Here is a 24,227-nt window from a genome sequence, read left to right as displayed (position 1 = left end):
CGACACAAGTTTGTTTGAAACACATGAAAAGTTTAAATAAGATAATAATATTAACAATGAACATTATATGACATTTAAAATAGTTTTGGCGATTTTTCCTTCAGTCCGCCTGTGCATATAATTAATTTCTAAAAAGTTATGATATGAAAAGCCTGAAACAGTTCACAACAGTGTAGCCATGCACAGGCTTTCAGTCATGAGCAACGGTAAACATGCATGCCAGTATGCATCTGATTTAATATGAAGCGTCCGTAACACGTCCGTAACGCATTATTATGTTTGATAAGAGCAAATAATAGAGATGAGCTTTTGATCATAATTAGCATGGCCATAAGTTGGCTTTGTACAGAAAGTTTCAAGTTAATTGCATTAATAATTACTATATGAAATAAACCTAATCTTTAAAACGTTACGGACGTGACCCAGCGCTGAAGGGTCCTGACGTCATAAATCTAGCCCTTATAAATCCAAAAATCATTGCTGTTTAGACAAAGTGAGTGTATTTACTTTTCAGACAGGCCTCCATCTTTCTACAAAATACTTACTGCTGACATAAATTAAAAAATGGGCAGTCTTTGATATCTCATTTCAAAATATGAAATACAGTCGAATGAAAATGTATTTTTACTAGGCCTATAGGTCCACCCCTCATATGTGGTGGATACACATAGCGATTTCCTTCAAATTTCTATTAAAGCACGTTAATGCAGTAAAATACAGACCTAAACACACAACTTAAAGGTTTTGTTCTTTTGGTAAAAACGTAATTTTTTCATGGTAAGGTTGACATTTGCATGAAGTTAAAACATTTTCCACGCTATTGGTCTCGACTATTTAAATAAAGTGTTGGTTAAAGGAATATGACTTCGCCTGAAAAAAAATTTCAGTCAGAAGAATTTTTTTCACTTTAATCCCTGAAATTGTCAGACAAAATATTTCTGTTAATTTTGCTGATGCCATCATGTCATCATAATGAAGATTAATGAGCCTGTCCCAGAAGAAGCGATGAAAGCCCAAGCCATTACATTACTTGTGTAATGTGTACTATAATGTACACCTGTGTACACCGTGTTTCAGATGAGCTTGAATGTTTGGGATCATGAGCAGATCCTTTCTTTCTCCAAACCATTCCATCACTTTGGTCCATAAAACCCAGAATTTTTGAGGCTCGTCTCCTATTCTTCTTGCTAATGAGTGGTTTGCATCTTCTGGTGTAGCCGCTGTACTTTTGTTCATGAAGTCTTCTGCGAACAGAAGATTGTGATTCATTCACTCCTGCCCTCTGGAGGTTGTTGCTGATGTCACTAACAGTTGTTTTAGGGTCTTTCTTTACAGCTGTCACAATGTTTCCGTCATCAACTGCAGATGCTTTCCTTGATCTACCCGTTTGAGGTGTGTTACTTAGTACACCAGTGGTTTCTTTCTTCCTCAGGAGATTCCAAATGGTTGTACTTGCTATTGCCAGTGTTTGTGCAATGGTTTGATTGATTTTTTTCGTCTTCTCTCAGCTTCACAATTGCTCGTTTTTCACCCATAGACACCTCTCTGGTTTTCATGTTGGTTACACATCTAACTAACTATAAATGCAGTCTGCAAGGATCTGAAACTGAGCGCAGACATTCAATGCTATTTATTGTTTGAATCAATTAATAGGACACACCAGGGCAACAAAACACACCTGTCAGTCACATGTTCCAATACTTTTGGTAACATGAAAAATGGGTGGGTTCAAACAAAAGGTGCTATCTTCTAAGTTGTGTATCAGATCCAGATGTTCACAACGGTTCGGTTGGATACGACACTGTGGTGTCACGGTTCGGTACGTTTTTGATACGAGCGGCAGGGCAATTGGTTAATCTCAGTCAATTCACTATAAGCAGAAAGTGAAAGTAAAAACGGAATGGAGTAATGACGGAGCTTTCGACATCTGGCGCCGCTTATTCTCCCAGAGACAAAGAGAGACAGTCTCTCCTCAAATAATAGTAATTCTGTAAAAGTAGTAATACCATTATAATCTTCCCTGCAGAAAAAAAACACACAAAAAATCAGTGGAATCCCTCCCAAAACACAATAGAAAATGCAACTGATTTAAGGGTTATAATGGGAATTGTGTTGGTTTTAATGTAAACTATAAAGGTGTCTACTGGTTTTTGATGCATTCTATTGGTGGGATGTAATCTAGCAGTTGGCAACCAATAAAACAACAGTAATTCCTATTGGAATAATGTCCAAAACAAAAAGGAATTTTGTAATGGTTTTATGGAAACTAAGAATTTCTGTGATGGTTTCTATTGTTTTTTTCTTTTCTTTTTTTTCAGCAGGGTAACGATACTCATACTGTGCTGCACATTATTGACAATATTGAGCTGAAGCTTGACTTTGCAAATTTAAAATCGCAAATCAAATCCCAATATCTGTCAAAAAAAATCGCAATTAGATATTTTCCCCAAATCGCACAGCCCTACTATCTTCGATACAAGATCATCGTCTTTCGATGCACCCCAGCAAGGGGAGGTTATCAAGGGGCAGACAGCAAGTTGCCTGTTACATCATTTGGGCTGAGTTGTTGAGCGCAGTGGCACTGATATTTCACACATTTGAAGCTTTTATTTTCCAACCGTAATAGGATTAGTTAACGAATCGTTCGGTTTGTAATGCATACCGAACCGAAAGCCTCGTACCGAACGGTTCAATATGAATTGAATACGCATATCGTTACACCCCTAATATATATATATGTGTGTGTGTTAGTTAGTTAGTTCCTTCCTTCCTACCTACCTATCTATAATAAAATCTTATAACTCTATGGTCATTTTTATAATGAATATATTTTTTTTCTAGCTGTGCCACATTCTAAAATAATTTATTTGGTTGAAATTGTAAGCAAAACATTTTTAAATCCTTATCTAGTAAATCACAAAAAAACTCTCATAGGGCCTTGGAATATTTATTTTTGTGGGCATTTAGGGTCCTTGAGTTTAAATTCTCGGAAACCACTGCTCTAATGTACAGAAAGATATATTAAAATGCAGTACAGTAAATTGAACAATACTTACCATTAATGTGATGACTTCTATTTTCACCATTTTGCATTTGTTAAAAAAAAACAAAAAACATTTTATGAATAAGACTGGGAAATTACCACTCATAAATTATAATTCAAATGTGTTTTGTTTTATTGACCACAATATTAATGTTGTTAATTGTTGAGAGGCACTTTTTGTTAATTTTGAAAAGGGGTAGGGGCTCGAGTCCCCATAGCGCGCTCCCCCCTGCACTTTCCTGCCATATCATACCGCTTAACACTGAAAATTAGATTATATCTACATGAATCATTAGTTCTGGTGGGTGTCGTGGATGATTTATTTTTAACAGAGCATTCGGGTGGTGTTAGAGCTTGATGTTATCCATCTGGTGTTATACCAGATGGATAATTGTTTAATACATTTCAAACCAGGCAAATGAATGGAGACCTAATTATGAGCTAACTATTTGTGGAAAAAAATGAGGGAAGATGTATAAAAAATTGTTGATATGATGGTTGTGACAGAAAATATAAACAAATAAAACAAATGTGAAAAAATTCCTGTGAACTTGTTAAACTATAAAACCACAGAAAGAGGACCTTGACTTTTGATATTACACAATTTTCTAAAAGTTGACAACTATATGGAAACCTTCTAAAATGGTTAGTGATTAAAAGGGATAGTTCACCCAAAAATGAAATTTACGTACCCTGTATTGCTATAAACCAGTGTCATGCGTTTTTTTTTTCTCTGCAAGGCGTACAAAAAGATATTTAGCAAAATATTTAACTGTTTTGCCAGTGCATCTAACAACATTGGACCACACTGACCTACTGTATGAACAATAAAAAAAATCATATAGCATTGGAGCAACATATAGCAATTCTATATTACTTCATTTTTTTACTCTAGGTTGCAGCAGTCAATGTGTGATGCACAGCAAGCTACAGCGAGAGCAAACTGGTATATCTTCACATTTTAATCCCTCTTCTTTTGTTTGTTGTTGTATTAATAAATGTACAAAAATTGTATGTATATATATATATATATATATATATATATGTATGTATGTATATGTTTGCTTTTGGCAGGCTTGAGGAAGCACTGGAGACTTCCAGGAAGCAGCTAGAGGAATATGAGCACACACTGTCGCAGAGAGAAAGCCTGATTAAAGAGCTCCACACTGAAGCTGAGATTCATAGCCACGAGCTCGGTCAACTGGCTCAACTGAAGACTGAACTTTCCAGTGCCAAAGAAATGAGTGAGGTGATGAGATATTAGACTTTACACCAAAACATTACTTAACATTCACAATACTTTAGACATACCAGTTACTCCCATTATAACAGAAACGTGTTTTGTTCTATTAGTTCTTGCAGGCAGAAAATGAAATGGCACGGGAACAGATGGAGGAAAGTGAGCGATTGCTACGGTGCCACTTACAGGGCCTGAGAGAGAGAAACTTGGAGTGTGAAGACCTCAAACTAGCGCTGGAACAATTGCGGTACAGAATATTCTAGTCTACTCACTGTTACTTTTTAGAACAAATGTCTGAACAAATCAGAATTAATTAAATTTTTTTCTAATGGAAATCTCTTCTCTAAGGCTTGAGAAAGAGTCTCTTCAGGAAGAGCTGGACAGTACACGAGACAAAGCCCGCAGCATGCTGCTGGAACAAGGAGAGCAGATGGCTCAGGCATCTAATGATGCCATGCTTCTAAACCACAGAGTTTGCTGTCTCACGAGCGTCTTGAAGGAGTCCCTAACCTCAAAGGTCCCTATGCTTTACTACACTTGTCATAATTTACGTGCCGTGAATTACTGAAGGTTTAATTTTTGTTTTCAATTTTCATTTAAATTTTTCAAATTTAAAAGTAAAATTGTTGTTTTTCTCATTTATATTAGTTGTTTTTTTAATATTATTATTTTTAAAAATATTTAATCTTTTTTTAAATATGCATATTTTTAAAATATTTATTTTTAATAATTTTTTATCAGCTGTCATGGCAACATTTCTATTTTGTTAAAGTTGAATATTTACTTTTTTTTTGTCTTTAATAAACAATGATTTTTAATAGTTTTAGTCAACAGTAACAACACTGGTTTGCAGTTTGCAGTTACAGTGGAAGCTTTGTTCAATTACACAAAGTTTAAAATCTGAAATGTGCCTATAGGTATTTTTAGTAGTTTTTTTTTTTTTTTTTTTTTTTTTTTTTTTTTTTTGTTAATTTAGTTTTCTAAATCAAACTTTTACAGTATAACTAGTAAATGTTGTTGGGTTTACTTGTTTCTAGGTTTTGTTAAGTGGAAAAATTTGATGTAGAATAGTACAAATGAGTTGTTAATTGACATCACTCCAGTCTAACGGTTATAGTTTTGTTTTGTGTATGCTATATTTATTCAAGGTTATTTTTTCCTGAATTAATAACATTGTTTTGCATTTCTCAGGAGTCAGAGAACTCTGATAAGACAATGCAGTCTCATCGACATCCCTCCAGCTCTTTTGTGGATTCTATTATGGTGGCCATGATGAAGACCCAGGAACCTGAAACAGAGTCTCCTAAGGGTTCAGGTGCGTTAGTGTTTGGTGCTTGTGTTGTCTAGTTGGAAAGCAGTTCTAATCCTGCATAATGTATTGAGGATTCCTGTAGTGTCAAAGGTTTCTGGTTACTTACTTGCAAAATTTATAAATAATCACAGACATGTTTGTGTGTGAGAATGTAGTGGTGATCCCAAAGGTCTTAAGCCCAAAACACACTGCATGATTTTAGCAATCCTATAAGATCACTGCATGTCACACTGTGCGACATGGATCTAATAAACTTGGTTACGACGTGTGTGTAGACTGTACGATGATGACGCCTATTGACTCGTACGCTACGACGCATGTAGGGATGCAGCGATTAACTGGTTTTACTATGAAACGTGCTTTAAAACGTCACGGTTAATTAATCGTAAAGACTCCGCTACACCAAGTGTTTCTGTTGCACGGAACGGAACTATTGCAACTTGTGAAAAACGAAAACAAAGTTACAGGTCCTTCTCAAAAAAGTAGCATATTGTGATAAAGTTCATTATTTTCTGTAATGTACTGATAAACATTAGACTTTCATATATTTTAGATTCATTACAACACAACTGAAGTAGTTCAAGCCTTTTATTGTTTTAATATTGATGATTTTGGCATACAGCTCATGAAAACCCAAAATTCCAAATCTCAAAAAATTAGCATATTTCATCCGACCAATAAAAGAATGGCCATTATGTTCATTTATGCACTCAATACTTGGTCGGGAATCCTTTTGCAGAAATGACTGCTTCAATGCGGCGTGGCATGGAGGCAATCAGCCTGTGGCACTGCTGAGGTGTTATGGAGGCCCAGGATGCTTCGATAGCGGCCTTAAGCTCATCCAGAGTGTTGGGTCTTGCGTCTCTCAACTTTCTCTTCACAATATCCCACAGATTCTCTATGGGGTTCAGGTCAGGAGAGTTGGCAGGCCAATTGAGCACAGTAATACCATGGTCAGTAAACCATTTACCAGTGGTTTTGGCACTGTGAGCAGGTGCCAGGTCGTGCTGAAAAATGAAATCTTCATCTCCATAAAGCTTTTCAGCAGATGGAAGCATGAAGTGCTCCAAAATCTCCTGATAGCTAGCTGCATTGACCCTGCCCTTGATAAAACACAGTGGACCAACACCAGCATCACTGACTGTGGGTACTTGACACTGGACTTCAGGCATTTTGGCATTTCCCTCTCCCCAGTCTTCCTCCAGACTCTGGCACCTTGATTTCCGAATGACATGCAAAATTTGCTTTCATCCGAAAAAAGTACTTTGGACCACTGAGCAACAGTCCAGTGCTGCTTGTCTGTAGCCCAGGTCAGGCGCTTCTGCCGCTGTTTCTGGTTCAAAAGTGGCTTGACCTGGGGAATGCGGCACCTGTAGCCCATTTCCTGCACACGCCTGTACACGGTGGCTCTGGATGTTTCTACTCCAGACTCAGTCCACTGCTTCCGCAGGTCCCCCAAGGTCTGGAATCGGTCCTTCTCCACAATCTTCCTCAGGGTCCGGTCACCTCTTCTCGTTGTGCTGCGTTTTCTGCCACACTTTTTCCTTCCCACAGACTTCCCACTGAGGTGCCTTGATACAGCACTCTGGGAACAGCCTATTCGTTCAGAAATTTCTTTCTGTGTCTTACCCTCTTGCTTGAGGGTGTCAATGATGGCCTTCTGGACAGCAGTCAGGTCGGCAGTCTTACCTATGATTGCGGTTTTGAGTAATGAACCAGGCTGGGAGTTTTTAAAAGCCTCAGGAATCTTTTGCAGGTGTTTAGAGTTAATTAGTTGATTCAGATTATTAGGTTAATAGCTCGTTTAGAGAACCTTTTCATGATATGCTAATTTTTTGAGATAGGAATTTTGGGTTTTCATGAGCTGTATGCCAAAATCATCAATATTAAACAATAAAAGGCTTGAACTACTTCAGTTGTGTTGTAATGAATCTAAAATATATGAAAGTCTAATGTTTATCAGTACATTACAGAAAATAATGAACTTTATCACAATATGCTAATTTTTTGAGAAGGACCTGTACACTAGCGGTGCACCAGCTTAAAATGCTGTGTTTATCAGAGACACGGAGGCTACTAACATTACACACACTAGATTAACTATGACAGAGGAACCAAACAGCGATCCTTTATTTCCACCAGAGAAATGACTGAAGTTGATAGTGTGGGACCATTTTGGGTACACCAAGAATGACCAGGGCGTCATTTATATTTTGCCGTAAAATTCGATAGAGTATACTTAAGAGATAATGCACGGCTAGCAAACCTGTTCTCGTTGTGAAATAAACTATTTTAATGCACAACGTGAAGGCAAGGACCACCTGACGCGAAGTTCGTTAGCTCTAGCATTCTGCCCGCTTCAGACAGAGATGAAATAGTGCGGTGAGAGAGAGAGGTGACCGTTGCGTGTGTGAATTAGCCTACCTGCATCTGCGCGTCACTACAAACAATGAAGATTTGAGTTTAGTTATTGAAACAGTCATTTTACCCCCTCTTTGCTGATTAAAATAATGTAGCGATCCAGTATCTAAGCTATTTTATTAATGAAAGTCGCTGGGCAGCGTTGACAACAAGTTTCTGTCCTCCTAAATGTTTGTGTGGGCAGCTCAATCTCGATCTCACAAACCAAAATAATAGACATGATTTTCTCAGGCCATATGTAAAATCAGATGAATAAAATTCTTAAAATGAATAAGTATGGATGACAGTTGATTACAGTAATAGTTCAGTTTATTCCCCTCATTAGTAACAGTGTCCTCTGTGGGATAAATACATTTAATATTAATAATAATTATTAATAATACTTAATTAACATTGTGATTCATCAACCCTGTTATAGTATTATTCATAAGTCCAAGTTCTGTACCTCAGGTCTAAAAGAAATGTAGAAAGAATATGCAAAAAGAAAACACCAAAAACATTAGTGATCTATTTCCATTTGGTATTTTCAAAAGGGAAATACTGACATGGATGTTTACAGAGCAGAGGTCACCTTTTTTAATTCCAATAGGAGAGATGGACTTTTTTTTTCATTAGTATTATTTTGTGCTGTATTATTGTAACTGTTATTTCGGTTTTAAAAAGCAGCAATACATTTTAATAACTTTAATATCTAAAGAGTGTTTATGTAATTTTATGTTGTGAAATGAATAAATGCATAATAATCGTAATAACCGTGAAACCGTGATTATTCCTCAGACTATAATCGTACCAACAAAATCTATAATCGTTGCATCCCTTGACGCACGCTTCTATAGAAGAATAAAACGTCATCAGCACGCGCTAGTGGTAAACAAAAAGAGCATGATAAATCACAGTTTAGCAGTTATATTTATTATGTGTGCTGAAAAAAAGTGGAAGCGGCGAAAGAGGAAGGGATAAGAGCTTGAGGTAAGCAGTTTTATGTTTTAGCGGCATGTCGCATTGATTTCATGTCGCATTTTTAATGGTTGGTCAGCAAATGTGGATCATACCAGTAAACACACTGTGCAAGGATCATACGGTATCGTAGGCTATTTTTGGTCGCAAGACCGCGACAATGGCCGTCTTTGAACCTCACTCACTGTACGACATAAGAGCACCTTTTAGGAGCCACGATCACAGAAATCGCCACGATTGTTTCACGATGTCAATCTTTCGTCTGGGACAGCCAAAAATCATGCAGTGTGTTTAGGGCTCTAGAAGTAGTTTATAGGACTATGGATATGTACACTTAAGAACATGGAAAAAAACTCTTTTAATGTCAGTTATATTTAACTTTTATTCATTTTTTTAATGGTCAATTACATCAAAGGAAAATTGAATAGAGATGTATTCATCATAACTGTGCAGCCCTCTTATGTTGTGTAATGTTTTGCAGAAGAGGGGGAGGTGCAACAAGATGGCATTGGCAGTGAAACCAGTGCTTTTACCCGAATACCACCAACTGCGCACACAGAAGTGAAAGGTACATTCCTTACAGGCTGAAAACACATTCATATATTAGTACTTATGTTCGATTCAATCTCGTGTGTGTGTGTGTTTGTTTGTTTGTTTTTATATTCCGGTGGGGACTTAAACCTGAATACACACAGACTCATGGGGACTTGTGTCACGGTGGGGACCTAAATTGAGGTCCCCACGGGTAAACAAGCTTATAAATCTCACAGAATTAAGTTTTTTGAAAATCTAAAAATGCAAAAAGTCTCCTGTGAGGGCTACGTTTAGGTGTAGGGTTGGTGTAGGGCAATAGAATATACAGTCTGTACAGTAGAAAAACCATTACACCTATGGAAATCCCCACAAGGATAGTGAAACAAATGTGTGTGTGTGTGTGTATATGTGTGTGTGTGTGTATATGTGTGTGTGTGTGTGTATATATATATATATATATATATATATATATATATATATATATATATATATATATATATATACACACACACACATGTATATGTGTGTATACTGTATGTATGTGTGTGTGTGTGTGTATATATATATATATATACACACACACACATGTATATGTGTGTATACTGTATGTATGTGTGTGTGTGTGTGTGAGAGTTATTTCTGTGTTTGTCTATATGTGAGTGTAATAATATAATTAATCCATATAGATAGTTAGATGGTTATGAAGATACTCTCTTGTATACTCAGTGGAAAGACGGAGCCGTATGTTGGAGCTGTTGTCTGATTTTAGTGAGACCATCTCAGATCTTCAGCTCACCTTAGACCAATTGAGAATCCAGAAAGACACGGAGCAGCAGACTCTGAAGCAGACCATGTGAGTTACTCAAACTCTGGTATCCTCAGTAATGCTCATTTGCAATGGAACAGAAGAATGGCTGGTTTTTCAGTTATATATTTGGCTTAAACGCGGACTGTTTGTAGTTTGTCCACTTGGTTTTTACTTAACTTAAAGGTATAGTTGAACCAAAAATTAAAATGTACTCCTCCTCATGTCATTCTGAAACTTATGACATTTTCTTCTTCAAAACACAAAATGAGACATTTTAAAGAACATTGTTAACCAAAAAAAAAAAGGTAGCCTTTTTAAGTTTCATTGTATGCCAAAAATTTTAATTTTAGTTTTCTGGTGAACTATTCCTTTTAATATAGTATATATGAGTACACCACACAAACCACAAATGACACGCAAATAGATTCCAAGTTTCATATCTGAGTTAAACATCAAATCCCTTAATCGTACCTGAACAGGTCATACCTGAACATCAAAGTACTAAATATTTATCATTTGTTTCATTTAGGATTTTCTTTCCTCATATTTATTAACAAATTTGTTCTTGTCTGTATGAGTCTGTATTTATTTTTATTTTTTTTAAGACATTATGTAGAAAAGTAATCTTTGGATCATATTTAAGTGAAAAATAAAATTTTCGGTGGGGGTCAGTTTTATATTTTGTTTCAAGTTAATCAGAATCAGAATCAGAATGAGCTTTATTGGCCAGGTATGTTTACACATACAAGGAATTTGTTGTAGTGACAGAAGGTGATTTTGCTCCACAGTGCAACAGAAAGACAGCAACAGGACACAGATAATAAAAGAATAACAACAATTAACCAAAAGGCAATGTACAAAGCAGCAAAAGCACAATATATAATATAGACAACTAATATATCGAAATGAATCTTTGACAGCTCAGGCATAATGAATTTCACTATCAGTTAGTTGTGGCTAACCCCCTGATCAGTGACATCACTTTTCAGTGGTAAAATATGACTGAATAACAAAACACTTTAGACAGTGTTTATACTGTTTGATGTGGCTAAGAGATTTTTCACTACAAATCTAGTTTCATTACTACTACATTTTATGTTCTAACAATTTTAGTCTTTCTGTTTTGCAAAAGAACTCTCCGGCAATTAAATATTGCTTGTAGTCATAAAATTCAGATTGTCGTTAGATTTTGCACATGCATGTAAATGGCCAGGATTGTAACACAGAAAGGGAGTGCTATTATTTTTACCCAAACCACTTTTACTGGTATACATTTAATTTAGGTTTTAAATTAGTCATTGTTAAAGTCATGTCACACAGATTTTGTTGCAGAAAATTATTTTATATTTATAACAACAAAACAACATATACAAAAACCAAAGTATAGTATTCATCATGCTATTGCCTCACCTCATTTTTTTTTACCCTGAAATTTTCCGTTTTCTGACAACCTGCTGTTTCAGATGTGGCCTGCAGGAGGCGCTGCAGGAAGAATCTCAGGGACACAAACTGGAAGTCTCAGAGCTGAGGCAGAATGTAGACCGCCTGCAGGCTCAGGTGGAGAAGGATGCTGTGGTCCTGCAGCAAAAAGCCCAGGTAAATGTTCAACTCGTTGTTTATAAGCCATATTTCATAGAAATTTTCAGGATCAGTTTCCCAGCGGCAAAACTCTTTAATTTAGCTCTCAAGGATTTGGAGCATAAGAGGATTAAATATATGATTACATAAGTCATTTGTCTGTCATTTTTAAGGATGAAAGAAACTTGAGGAAACTGTGCAGTGAGATGGAGGAAAATTTGGAGGCGGCACACAAATACAGAGCAGAGAATAGTGTAAGTAAACTTTCACAGTGCAATCACTGCCCACAGACATGCTGACTATATTTTCATACACGTTTTTAGACTGATGGATCATTGATGGATACATTTCTGTGGTAGTCGATGCTATTGTTAGATTGTTGTATAACTAACTAGCCTTTTCTCTGTTGTGTGAAACAGGAGTTGCGTCGAGAAGTTGCTGATTTGCGTCGGCTGGAACAGCAGGCACAGGTGGAGACTCAGGTCTTGAGGGAGGAGCTTAGCCGAACGGGTGTCCAATCAGCAGCCAGTGCTAAAGAATTAGATGAAAAAATCAAACTGCTCAGAGAGGTATGGCAGTCTGTCCAGTTTTTCCTCTGTAACTGGCATGAAACAATATTATTAAATAAAGTGTATACCCCTTGACTCTCAAACGTTCCAAAACATAGTTTTGTGATCATAAAACAAAAATCAAATATTAGTAAGTTCACTATTTTAAGCAGTTGCCAATAGACATTTCATAGACTCAAGATTTTGAGATGTTATGTTTGTATTATGTCTAAGGCATATTACATTATGTATTTTAACAGTGTTGTTCAATAAAACTATGTAATTACTTGGTTTTGATATTTTATTTGAGCCAATTTTTATTGCCTCATCGTTTGTTTGTATATAAATAGTCATACTAAAGCCTGGTTTTCACTTAGGTCTGTTTGTTATTAAAAAATATCAGATTACTCAGTTGTCAAAATAATCAGTAGATTACTTGATTACCAAAATAATCATTAGTTACAAGTCTAGATTAGTTAAAATATTTCTAAATACAACAGCATTTTTTTTACTTTTTGTAATCAAAAGACAAATATTTTTTCATTTGAAAAATGTCTTATTAAAATATTGTCTCTTTCTAGTGAACCAAGTGTCTGTATTTTGTCTCATCTCGTGAGCTAAGTGTATTGTCACACCCCTAGTGTCAATAAGTAGTGATATAGCTCATAATTTTCCAAGTGTATGATATAGCTTTCCTTCTTCAGGTCAATGATATATTCAGGAAAAAAATCAGTTTGAATAAGGAAAGTTTGCCATAGTATCCCTTCAAATGTTAAAGTTGCCACAGTCATTGCATGTGTTGCCCCGCCCCCAGAAAAAAGTTCAGGCTTGGGATTTTTTTTTTTGCTTTAACCCCTGCATTCTGTTCTTAGGTTGAGAAGCTCAAGGCAAATTTAATGGAAACTGAGGAAAATCGTGCAAAGGTCTTGGAGAGGGCAAAACGACATGTAAGTCTTGCCTGCATTATTATTATTGGTATAATTGTACAGACACAGTTTTCCTATAGCAATTGACCCTTTGCAAGGAGGTTGATTGACAGGTGATCTGACCAATCATAACTCAGAATCTGTCATTTTGTCTGACAAACAAATCAGACAGAAGAGTAGATTAACTTCGGTGGACTTAAACTTAAAAAAGTGGTGTGTACTGACATCTTTCCGTGGTTGAAATAAAATTCCTTCCGATGTTTATTAATGTTTATTTCGTGCTTTAGTAAATATGAAAAGATGATTGCTTCACATGCTGCTTAAACTGAGAGGTGTGAGAGCGTCAAGGCTTGTTGGACATAGCAACAGTAACTATGGAAGGCGGGTCTTTGCGAAGAGTCAATTGTGAATAAAAAACAGTCTTTGTCAAAATCATGCCTTTAAGGACTGTAAGTGATAAGACAAAATACTTGTTCATTTAATATCACGGTGTAGTATTTTGATATTATTTTAATTATGTATTAAATGAAATCTGGTTCTGTAGCAAAGGGTCCATGCCATGAACCAGAGTAAACTGGAGCGAGAACTACATCTGCTTGATGATATGATTGAAAGAGTAAGACAGGTGAGAGGAACAATAATAAAAAAAAATCTATTTAATATTATGTATGTATAAGAGAAATATTAACAAATGTACTGTTTTCTTCCGTTCACAGACATTGTCTTCTATTCCTGATCTTGTCAAAAGCTGTCCTGAACTTCAAAATCTTGTAGAATTTCTTGAATGAGTTATTGAAAATTCAGAAATGTCAGTTTAGTTTTTAAATGCATAATTGTTAAATAAACAGTTTTCTTTTTCTTCTCAAAATATGTTCTTATTTAAACTAGAGAATGATCTTCAGAGATTCTGTCTGGTGAAGTTGTAGGCCAATCAGCTCATTTTGTAAGATTCTTTTATATTTAATTTTGTAAGTGATAAATTAGTGTATGGATACGCTTTGTTTAAAAAAGTTATTGTCTTAATTTTAAAGTTCTGTACGTGTATTAGACTTAGAATTGTTATCAGGACATCAGTAACATTTGTGTTTCAGTGTTTTAAATTCTTGTATTACAGATTGGATTGAAACAGAAACTCTTGATTGAATGCTTTTTGTTTTGTTTACTCGTAGTCTGAATCATATATATAAAGGCTGATTGATGAGCAGGTAGTCCAGTAATTAATCATAGTTATTCTAATCATGCCAGTGCTTGTGAAAACCTGGTGAACGATGTGATGTTTTAATCCTCCCATTCAAGCACAATGTTCAGTGATGTGTTCTTCTGCTTCACTGATACTCAATACCTCCTTCTCTGCTTTGTCCTGTCATTTAAAACCTACGCAGTTGACTGCTAAACTTTCCCTTCTCACCATATTAGGACTTATCATCTGTCTCTTTTTTGCCTTTTGTTGAATAAATGCAAATTCATTGAATTCATGACTAATACAGCAAGACAAATACGTTGAAAATGTTCATTTTAATCTTAGTGCAAATACTGGCCACTTCATAAGCTTGTCAAAAATGCCAGCATTACACTCTACTCTTACTCTACCCTGATCCTTCATATATATATATATATATATATATATATATATATGAATTACATCCTTATATATGTTAAATATCTTTACATGCCTTCAGTTTTATTGTTGGGTTTCAGATCCTTTTTGGATACTGCTAAGTGATTTTAAAGTTTAAAGTAGTTTTATATTTTTAACCTGTTAGTTGTTATCGTTTATCATTACCAACACTAAATTATTCTGCAATATTGACGTCACTGTTGTTTTCTTTTCTTGTCACAGCACACATCTGGTCTAGATTAGTAAGCATAAATGTATATTTAAAATCACCCTTTTTAAAAAGGTGGAGAGTGACAGGACAAAATTAGTGGCCAGTGTTTTACCTATTTGACTGAAAGCTTGCCACAAAAGAATGCATACATCAATATCTTAACTAATATTTTAATATCTTAACTAATTTTTAAAATAAATTTCAGCTTTCATTATTTTAGTGCTAGATATGAAATTCTGATTGTTCTTTCAAAGTACAAAATATTAATGTGCAATATGTATTAATAAGAGAAAATAATATTTTTTGGCATGACCTTTTTTTGGAAATAAGTGCAATTAAAATAAGGGAAATCAGTTAACATTTCTGTAAATTTAGGTTTCTGCTGAAATGGATGTTTGCTTTAGAGCCTAGTTTTCTTTATATATTCACCATTAAATTTAAAATATTAAATGATTTCTCAGAACTCTTCATTCTCTAAAGGATATAGCGAGACAGCCTCTTGTAGAAACATTTTTATATCACTGAATTAAGCAAATGCAGTATGTTATTTCAATGAAAAGTAAATCGAAGCATTTACTCTCTTACCAAAGATGACAATTATAAGAAAAGTGTATACAAAGCATATGAACACATTTCACTCAATTAAAGAAAAGAAAAAAAAAGTTTGATCTTTGTAAACATTTGTTTTTAACTTGTTTTTACCATGTAGAAATAGGAAAAGTCTGTACATGTGTGAATTGAGATTATCAACATTTCCATTTACTCAACCGATGGAATCACAATAAAGCTGTAACATCAGTTTAAATATCACAGTTGTTTTTCACAATGTTTTTCATATTCACTAAAATAGTCTCTCCAAAGGTTCTTGTGCATCCGCGTTCTTGCAATGGAAAAATAACCATCAATGAACTTGTTTAGTTGGCAGTCACAAACCTGTCCATGTTACTTGAGTAAGACGGATGCCTGAAGTAGGCTCCTGAGCTTACTGGACCAGAGTTATTGTACTGAACAAAAGAGCCCAGCTGTGCAGGAGAGGTTCTACCATAGGGGTCCCCCACAGCATCACCAGCAATGGGAGACAAACTGGAGATAGCCACCCTCCCTGTTGGCCCGTAGGCCTGGGTGCTGCCTTGTGGATATGATACCTGAGTCTGTCCATGTCCTGGGGTGGAGTAGGTAAAGGCCATGTTGTTTGAGGAGCTTGAGCAACACGACAGCACCGTTTCCCCGCTGTAGGACTGATGCTGGAAGCCCGGTCCTCCCAAACTGCAGGAGCCACTCTCAGGACTGAAACTGCGGCAAGACTGCTGAGGCATCATCTCTGCACTTTGGCTCATCCTGCCAGGTGACCCAATGAGAGAGTTGATTCTGAAGACCCTGGACTGACCAGCACTGAAGCTAGGAGAGGAGGACTGGTAGTAGGCAGAAGGCAGCTGTTGTGCATATGGCGGACTCACGGCCATGTTGGAGTAGACCGAGTTGGCGTAGGCTGAGCGCGCAATCTGGACTGGCGAGAAGATGGGAGCCTCGTGAGCGTACGATGAATACGTAGTGAAGTCGCTGCGTTTGAACCGTTTTCGCCGTCGCAGAAAGCTTCCGCTCTCAAACATGTCTTCAGCATTGGGGTCCAGTGCCCAATAGTTGCCTTTTCCGGGTCTACCGGGCTCTCGGGGGATCTTGATGAAACAGTCGTTGAGCGTCAAATTATGGCGGATGGAATTCTGCCATTTCTTGGAGTTGTCTCGATAGAAAGGAAACCTCTCTGTGATGAACTTGTAGATCCCTCCCAGAGTGAGTTTGCAGTCGGGCGAGTTGGCGATGGCCATGGAGATCAGAGCGATGTAGCTGTATGGTGGTTTGCCTCGCTGAAGGGGCCTCTTCCTCCGGCGTCCTCTTTGCGGCTCTGCTCTCTGACTGTCATTCACTGGAAGAGTGGTTTCAGAGGGAGAATCGCTCTCCACTTTAACCACAGGCATGACTCTAGTTAGAATGACTCCCAACGGTAGCTCAGCTTGCAAATCACGTTAGTCTGTCACGGTTTTGGTTGACTTGATTCTTTGTCAGGTGCAACAAGTGCTCTTTGCTTGCTGGAAATATTCTGGTGAAAAAATACCAGTCATAATGCAGACCTTAAAATCCCCAACCAGAAATATCAGTTCCTTTGCATTTCATCTGGAATGTCAGGTGTGTCCTTGCACTGTGATGCCCTAAATTCTAAGCAATTCTTGCAGTACCAAGTTTAAAAAATGGAAGCACTCACATAAACAGCCTTATTTGATGGTAGTCTTTGTAACGATGAAGAGAGAAGTGAGCAGTCAATAACTGGCTGTGTTAACCAAGGAACAAACCACCTGACGAGTTATTGGCCCCACCTCCTCAAGCAAGTTATCTGTCACGTGGCTAAAAGCACATGCCTCTGCAGATTTGTATATCTTGAAGTGCTCTCTCAATTGTTAACATTTATTTACTTAGATTTTTTTTTTTTTTTTTGGAAACAAGAACACTAAAAACAGATGGCCTTTCAAAGCCAACAAATAAAACGGTTTCCTCTGTATGCTAAAATTTTGAATTCTATAGAATGGTGTAATTATTTTTCAAAAACTGAATTTTCTAACTCTCCAGCAAGTAATAGGAAAACAAGTATGTTTATATTTGTAGCAAGCAAAACAGATTGAGATTCATTTTGGCTAAAGTGGGGTATTTTAGTGCTCTAATAGCCCTGTTTAGTGGTAAAACAAAATCCATTGCCTCCGCAGAGTATTTTTTTCCCTTCAGTGCCGTGTCAGGCGGTTTCATCTGTGTGAGAAGATGTAAATATGTTATTTTAGGCCGCAGTGTGTGCCTCCCTCTGTTTTAACAGCATGCAAATCTGGGTCACATTTTGGTGTGTGGGTATAGACAGGCTGATACCTGGGACAGGTAACCTCTTTCCATGTTGGGAAGATGTTTAATAAAGGAAATAAAAATGCAATTGATTATACAGTGTTATTCCCATAAGCTTATGTTTTTTTAATGGGAAGTAGGTTGATTCTCGTTTACTGGTCATCTTGATTTAGGCAAACTATAAAATTCTGTCCTTAAACAACCTCTCTTACCTTCCACACTGCTCAGATGGGCTTCTTGCATTTGTTTCAAGCTAGTACTTAGCACATACTCAGGCAAAACCTCTTATGTGAGAACCTGCACTTGAGGGGTTTGAGAGGTTATGCTGAAATGAGTTGCTCCTCGGACAGACGCCAAGACAATGAGCCTTTCTCTAAAGGTTAAACATTGCTTGGGCTTACAAAGAGATTCCTCACCTGTCATCTGAGAGTAATCTCTTGTGCTTGGCGGATTTATATAGGATATTTCCTAAGGGCTGCCCACCCTTGTGCAGTTGGCAGAAAATGCTCTAGAGATGAGTCATAAAAGGTTGCTCTCTGTCATACAGAGGATTTTACATTTAGGAAAAAGAGTTTACCTTAATACCTTGTTTCGTTCATTCTATCACCGACGTCATCAGTCAATAAAACATCAAGGTAAATCAAAACACCAGAGATGATAAAAAAAAAAATATATGGTCCACCCCCAAAGAGCGTCAAAACAATTAGTCTTGTAAAGAACATACACCAAGCACTCTTAATTCTACATTTTACAGTGTTGAGTTGATTAAACGCAATAGCTCTGTCTATACAATTAATAATCAAAATAATAATTGTGTAATTGCATTCATATTTTTTATTTTTTTAAAAGACAATTTATAAATTGGGTTTTGCTGACCTAAACAGGTCCTGTAAATTTTTGGAAAACTGTACGGACAGAACAGGGAATGTTTTAGAATACATTTCTTTATCTTTAACAGGAAAGCTATTCTTGAAATTTGGGTCATGAAATCTAAATGGTATTGTATTCTGTACATTTGCCACACAGCTAAATGATAGCACAAATATATGAAGCTATTATTGTTTGTTCATTTATTGAAGCAGTATGCTTTTTTTCTTGACATACAGACTTACAGCTGAAAATGAATGACAACCAAGTAAACAATACATTTTACTAAAGATATCATATTGAACAGAAAATTACAAAATTCACCACTGAGACAGAATCAACCTATTCCTTTAAACATTTATATTCAAGTATATTTAAAAAGTAAAACAAACATTTTAGAGTAAAATTTATAACTTTTTTACATTGTGACCCCCCCCCCCCCTCCCTTTGCATAATGTTCTTTTTTTCCCTATATACATTTTTAATGCTTTATTTGGAATAGCAGTGTTTTCTGTATATGTAATCTACATTGCTTGCTACATTTGCCAAAATTTACAGCATACAGAAGACTTTGCTGCATGAAATCCTGCGGCTGATAATGCCACATGCTCTTAACTTGACCTGCAATTTCCAGTGTGAAGAAGAACTAGAATAACCAGAAAAATATCAGCAAAGCTCTCACTCTTTATATATATATAATCAGCACACATAATTGCAAAGATGAGAACTGAACACTGCTGATTTATACGTGGTGTTAAAGTCGTCCTGGAAACTTTGTATTTGCGAGTTGGCAAGTTGTAATTACGACACACATGACTATGGAGCACACTGCTGTTTATCATGTCATTTTATACAAAGAGTAATTTTAAGCTACCCTAATGTTATAATATCTGCAGAATTTATAAGGGTTATTAAATCAAAACACTTTTTTGTTTGTTTTTTGTTTTCGGGACTCATTGTAGATGAAAATCTGTGGAACAGCATAAACAAGACACAACGGCTGGAGGATGTGTTTAATTTTGTGAATGACAGGAATTTTAATTCCGTGGAAATCGCCAGCCCTTTCCTTGGAGTTCCACAGTCACGGATTCCAACAGCCTTAATGACAAAATAAACAAAAAAAGGACTATTTGTGTATGTATGTATCTGCGGTTTACTTTTAATGTCTGCCAAAAATATCTAAAAATGTATTTAAAAAATCATCTAAAACAGGAAATTCAGTTCACAGTAAAATAGATCTGTTTTTGTTAGAAGCATTTTGTGTGGTGAAATAAAAAATTGTTCTGCACAAATGAAGTATGTATTCCAGTGTGAATAGAACCATGTTTTTTTTTCAGTATTGTACAAACCGGCATGGTCCAAAAGGCCATCCATTAAGAATGATGTAAATTAGAGTTTTGTCATTATAAGCCATGCAAAAATCTCTGACATCCCCCTCATGGTGAAATGGTGACATGCAAAAGAAAAGTTCAGTATTTATTTAGAAAGTCACTTTAGATTTAGTTTCATTTGTAAAAGACTTCACACACACAGCTTTCCTTCAAAACACAAACATTGTTTTCTTGTTCATTTCTGCCTGGTCACAAATGCATCTGAAATTATTAATGCATTTTAGGAAATCTCTGCTGTTATACTATAATTGGTAAAACCTACTGTTCATTACTGTTTCTCAGCATTATTATTATTATATTGCATTTTTAATACCCCAACTGTAATTTGATTAAGAAAAAGCTAGTGCAGTGGACAGACAAATCTAGCGTGTTATTCGGAGTGTTTGGCATTAGCGCGTAGCTGGCGGCTCTCTAAATAACCCTCTGGTCCTGTGCTGGTGACAGTTTATTTGTGTTGGGTTGCTCTTAGTGTTTCTCATGCTTGCTGGTTTAGAATAATAGACATGACTAATTGCGCAGGCTTTCATTGTGTAACAGGGCCACTCATTTGCTCCTGTCACGGTCTGTGTGTATCCCAGTGCGTGTTCTGCATTTCACAAGCTGCTAAATTTGGCAGATTCTGGAGGTTTTGCTCATTTCTATATGCTTTTGGTGTTACTTGATCTTGAATTAATAATGGTCATTAGGATCTAAGGATTTAAATTCTTAAGACTCTGCGACCTCATATGAGGACATTATATTTTAGTGAATGTCTCTGAGACTATACATGCCACAGTTTTAAGTCTGGATGTCCTGTACAGAGCACATTCAGGGTTTTTCAGATATACTAAATGATTAGATGTTTCACCATGACCACTCCCTCTCTTTGGTCTTCAAAAATGTCTGATATTAATTTAGTGACACTCTTATGGAAATATGAAAATATTTTGTAATTATCATTTAAATCTGTCTAATTTTTAAACTGTGTGTTATAAATCAACATCTCAGGAAAATGTTATGGGGGGTCAAATCAAAATATGACTTTCTGTTACGAAACAGGACGTTGATTTCATACATGTCCTCAGTTGAGGACAGTGGGACTAAAAGCATGTTTATTAGGCCTATGCATTTTGGGAGACATAACAAATGAATAGGGAAAGAAATTATATTTCAATATTCTATGAAATATTATATAAAAAAATCGTGTCAATTATTACTCCCATTATTACACTTCTTTTTTAATTTCATGTTGCTCCAAAAACATTGTATATAATGAGAAAACCTGTTTATTTTAACACACATTTTGCAGAAAGAAAAATGGTATATCAAATCATTCTGTTATAACATAGTTGAGAATCATCTTTATACAACGTTTGGTAAAACAAAATCCTGAAAACTAAAAATGTATCAGTGATTTAAAAAATCTATTGTTTTTGCCTATGCATGTTCATTCATGTCTTTTTATTTTTTTAAAGAAATTGATTCCCGATGTCCTCTACCGAGGACATTACATAACTTATGAATGAAATGTCTTTTTTTAAATGCTCTAAACAATGTAAAGACATAAAAAAACTCATTTTTTCCTAAAACTTTTTTCTTAGGTCTCAGGAGGTTAAAGTAGTAATTACTAGCTGCTCTAAATCACTTTGAATAAAATGCATTTGTTAGCTTTCTGATACGATTTATATCTTTAAATATATATTTAATGATGTCTGTGCAATATATATATATATATATATATATATATATATATATATAACAATAAATAAATGAAATGTTTTCAACATTGATAGTAATAAGACAAACACTTGTAATGTTGTTAAAAAACTGTTGTTAAAAAACACACACACACACACATATATGTACAGTATATATATATATATATATATATATATATGCAGCAAAACTGTTTTTTAACAAATTTACAAATGTTTCTTAGCACCAAATCACCATATTATAATTTCTGAGGGATCTAGTAACACTGAGGAACTAGAATCACTTCTTGGAAAAAACATTAAAAACATCCTAATTAATCCAAAGTTTTGACTGGTTGAGTATATTATATTTATATATTATTATTGGTGACATGCCAACTGTATTGTTTTTGTCCAAATAGTTCTTTCTATGAGCAACAGCTCAGGTGAACTCCAAATAGAAATAAACATGAACAGATTATTTTATGCTCAGTCGAATGTTATGATATGGAATATCTGACCCATTGTGTTCTTCCTTACAATATGTGAAATGTTTCAACAGTTCTTTGATTCTCAGGGTATTAAATGTTGCACAAGACATAAATCTTATCATATCATATATCATATCATATTGTATCTTATCCTGTAACTTGCTTATTAGCATGCATATTACTAGCATATTGGTAGTAAATATTTAATAGTGAGAATTGGACTTTAAAATAAAGTGATAATAAATCTTGTATCTTATCTTATTCTCTTTTATGTGTCGTGCATTAGTCTAGTTATGGTTGTGTGTGTGTTTATTTGTGTGTACCTGAACATGTATATTGTTTGCATTTAGCCTGAACCTTGTCAGTGGCAATGCAAAGTCCCAGTGCCGGTTGACTGGTTCTCAGGCCTGGCCAGTTTACATAACTGAAGCAGAATGCTGCCTCTTTCGGCTAACGTTCACTCTTTATGACAATCCACAAGGCAGCCACCTGTCTGTATTGACACGGCCAATCAACACTGCTCTCTGTACATTCGCATTAGAATTACCCAGTAAAAAAATCTGTCTGACAAGGCTTTTCAAAAAAATAAATAAAGTGACTCCAAAGAAGAAAGCATCTTACCAAGCATTTTCTTTAATAACAGCTCTCAGTGGAGTTGTTATTCACAGCATATTCTGTTTTGGGGACTGTATGACTGTTCTAACTCATCTCTTGAAATATTGTCTTCATTGAAGGTATTTTTTTTTAATATGTTCTTAAAGTACCCACTTTAACGCTATTAACACTTTAACTAGCATGCATATTAATAGCATATTGGTAGTTTATTAAAGACTTCTTTTGCATGACCATATTTTAGATCCCTTAATCCTACCCCATACCTGAACTTAATAGCTACCTTGCTAACTATTAATAAGCAGCAAATGAAGTTTCTTGCCTTAAAGTATGACTGAAATATTTGCTCCAAATTTTAAAAGATGGTAATTGAACAGCCTGAATGGTTACAATGCACACCAGTTTCATGGCTTTGCATTGGCTCCATGTGTCTGATAGTATACATCGGCCACCAAGGTACTTTTCCAATGTTTCTGCAGACACATATAGACTTATTTTGGCTCAAAAGCTCGTTTTCTTTCCCCCTGCCTGCTTCTGAATGGGTTGCTCAATCCAGTTGTATTGTGAGTGTGAAGGTTCAGTGTTCTCCATGGAATGTTTTCTCTCATTAGTGAAACTGGTTGTCTAGGAGGACAGATGTGGCCACACCTCGCTGGGACTTGACGATGAAATGAAGTTCCACAACCTTGAGATTTATTTCATTTGTTTATATGCCATTCATGGATATTGTGTAAAATGACAGAGTGGTGATAGAAATTATTTCAAATGGCCTTGGAAACCATAGCATGGGTTTTCCGAGTAATCCAGATGTATGTGTGTCCGTCTTTTGCTTTATGAGTTCATGCATGATGTCTAATGTTCTGAACAGCCAAAGCTCTGCATCTCTCATGAATGTCAATCAGCGTCTGATCTTTCAGCTCCAGCAGATTTAGTTAAGTGTTGGCAGGATTTTGGCTGTTTAACAGGTTGAACCTTTTAATATAACAAACACGGTTTTGAAATCTTATTAAAACATCTTGAGCTTAAGAAATAAAATATTAAGGAAGAGAAGATCTCAACTGATCTACAATCTATCTATCTATCTATCTATCTATCTATCTATCTATCTATCTAT

The 24,227-nt window shown here is 35.7% G+C and overlaps 2 protein-coding genes across 2 annotated transcripts in view; one reads left to right on the top strand and one right to left on the bottom strand.

The window, feature by feature from the left end:
• The window catches only part of LOC306874263 (sperm-associated antigen 5-like), a 36,290-nt gene extending 21,430 nt beyond the window's left edge, over positions 1-14,860 (top strand). The window contains exons 14-26 of the mRNA XM_079424166.1: positions 3,939-3,989; positions 4,118-4,292; positions 4,397-4,530; positions 4,632-4,800; positions 5,475-5,598; positions 9,455-9,541; positions 10,234-10,360; positions 11,779-11,911; positions 12,067-12,147; positions 12,313-12,462; positions 13,314-13,388; positions 13,912-13,992; positions 14,084-14,860. Coding sequence (XP_079280292.1) covers positions 3,939-3,989; positions 4,118-4,292; positions 4,397-4,530; positions 4,632-4,800; positions 5,475-5,598; positions 9,455-9,541; positions 10,234-10,360; positions 11,779-11,911; positions 12,067-12,147; positions 12,313-12,462; positions 13,314-13,388; positions 13,912-13,992; positions 14,084-14,155 — 1,459 coding nt within the window. The 3' untranslated portion in view covers positions 14,156-14,860. The remainder of the gene's footprint in view (positions 1-3,938; positions 3,990-4,117; positions 4,293-4,396; positions 4,531-4,631; positions 4,801-5,474; positions 5,599-9,454; positions 9,542-10,233; positions 10,361-11,778; positions 11,912-12,066; positions 12,148-12,312; positions 12,463-13,313; positions 13,389-13,911; positions 13,993-14,083) is intronic.
• Positions 14,861-15,703: 843 nt separating this feature from the next.
• On the bottom strand, positions 15,704-17,499 carry LOC306874270 (forkhead box protein E1-like). Its single transcript, XM_079424180.1, has one exon. The coding sequence runs from the start codon at positions 17,170-17,172 to the stop codon at positions 16,111-16,113; it is 1,062 nt and encodes a 353-aa protein (XP_079280306.1). The 5' UTR covers positions 17,173-17,499; the 3' UTR covers positions 15,704-16,110.
• Positions 17,500-24,227: the final 6,728 nt, after the last annotated feature.

Source organism: Barbus barbus (assembly GCF_936440315.1).
Source record: "Barbus barbus genome assembly, chromosome: 8".
Classification (NCBI taxonomy): Eukaryota; Metazoa; Chordata; class Actinopteri; order Cypriniformes; family Cyprinidae; genus Barbus; species Barbus barbus.
Note: the sequence above shows the minus strand (reverse complement) of the source record. Positions and strands in the feature narration are given on the sequence as shown.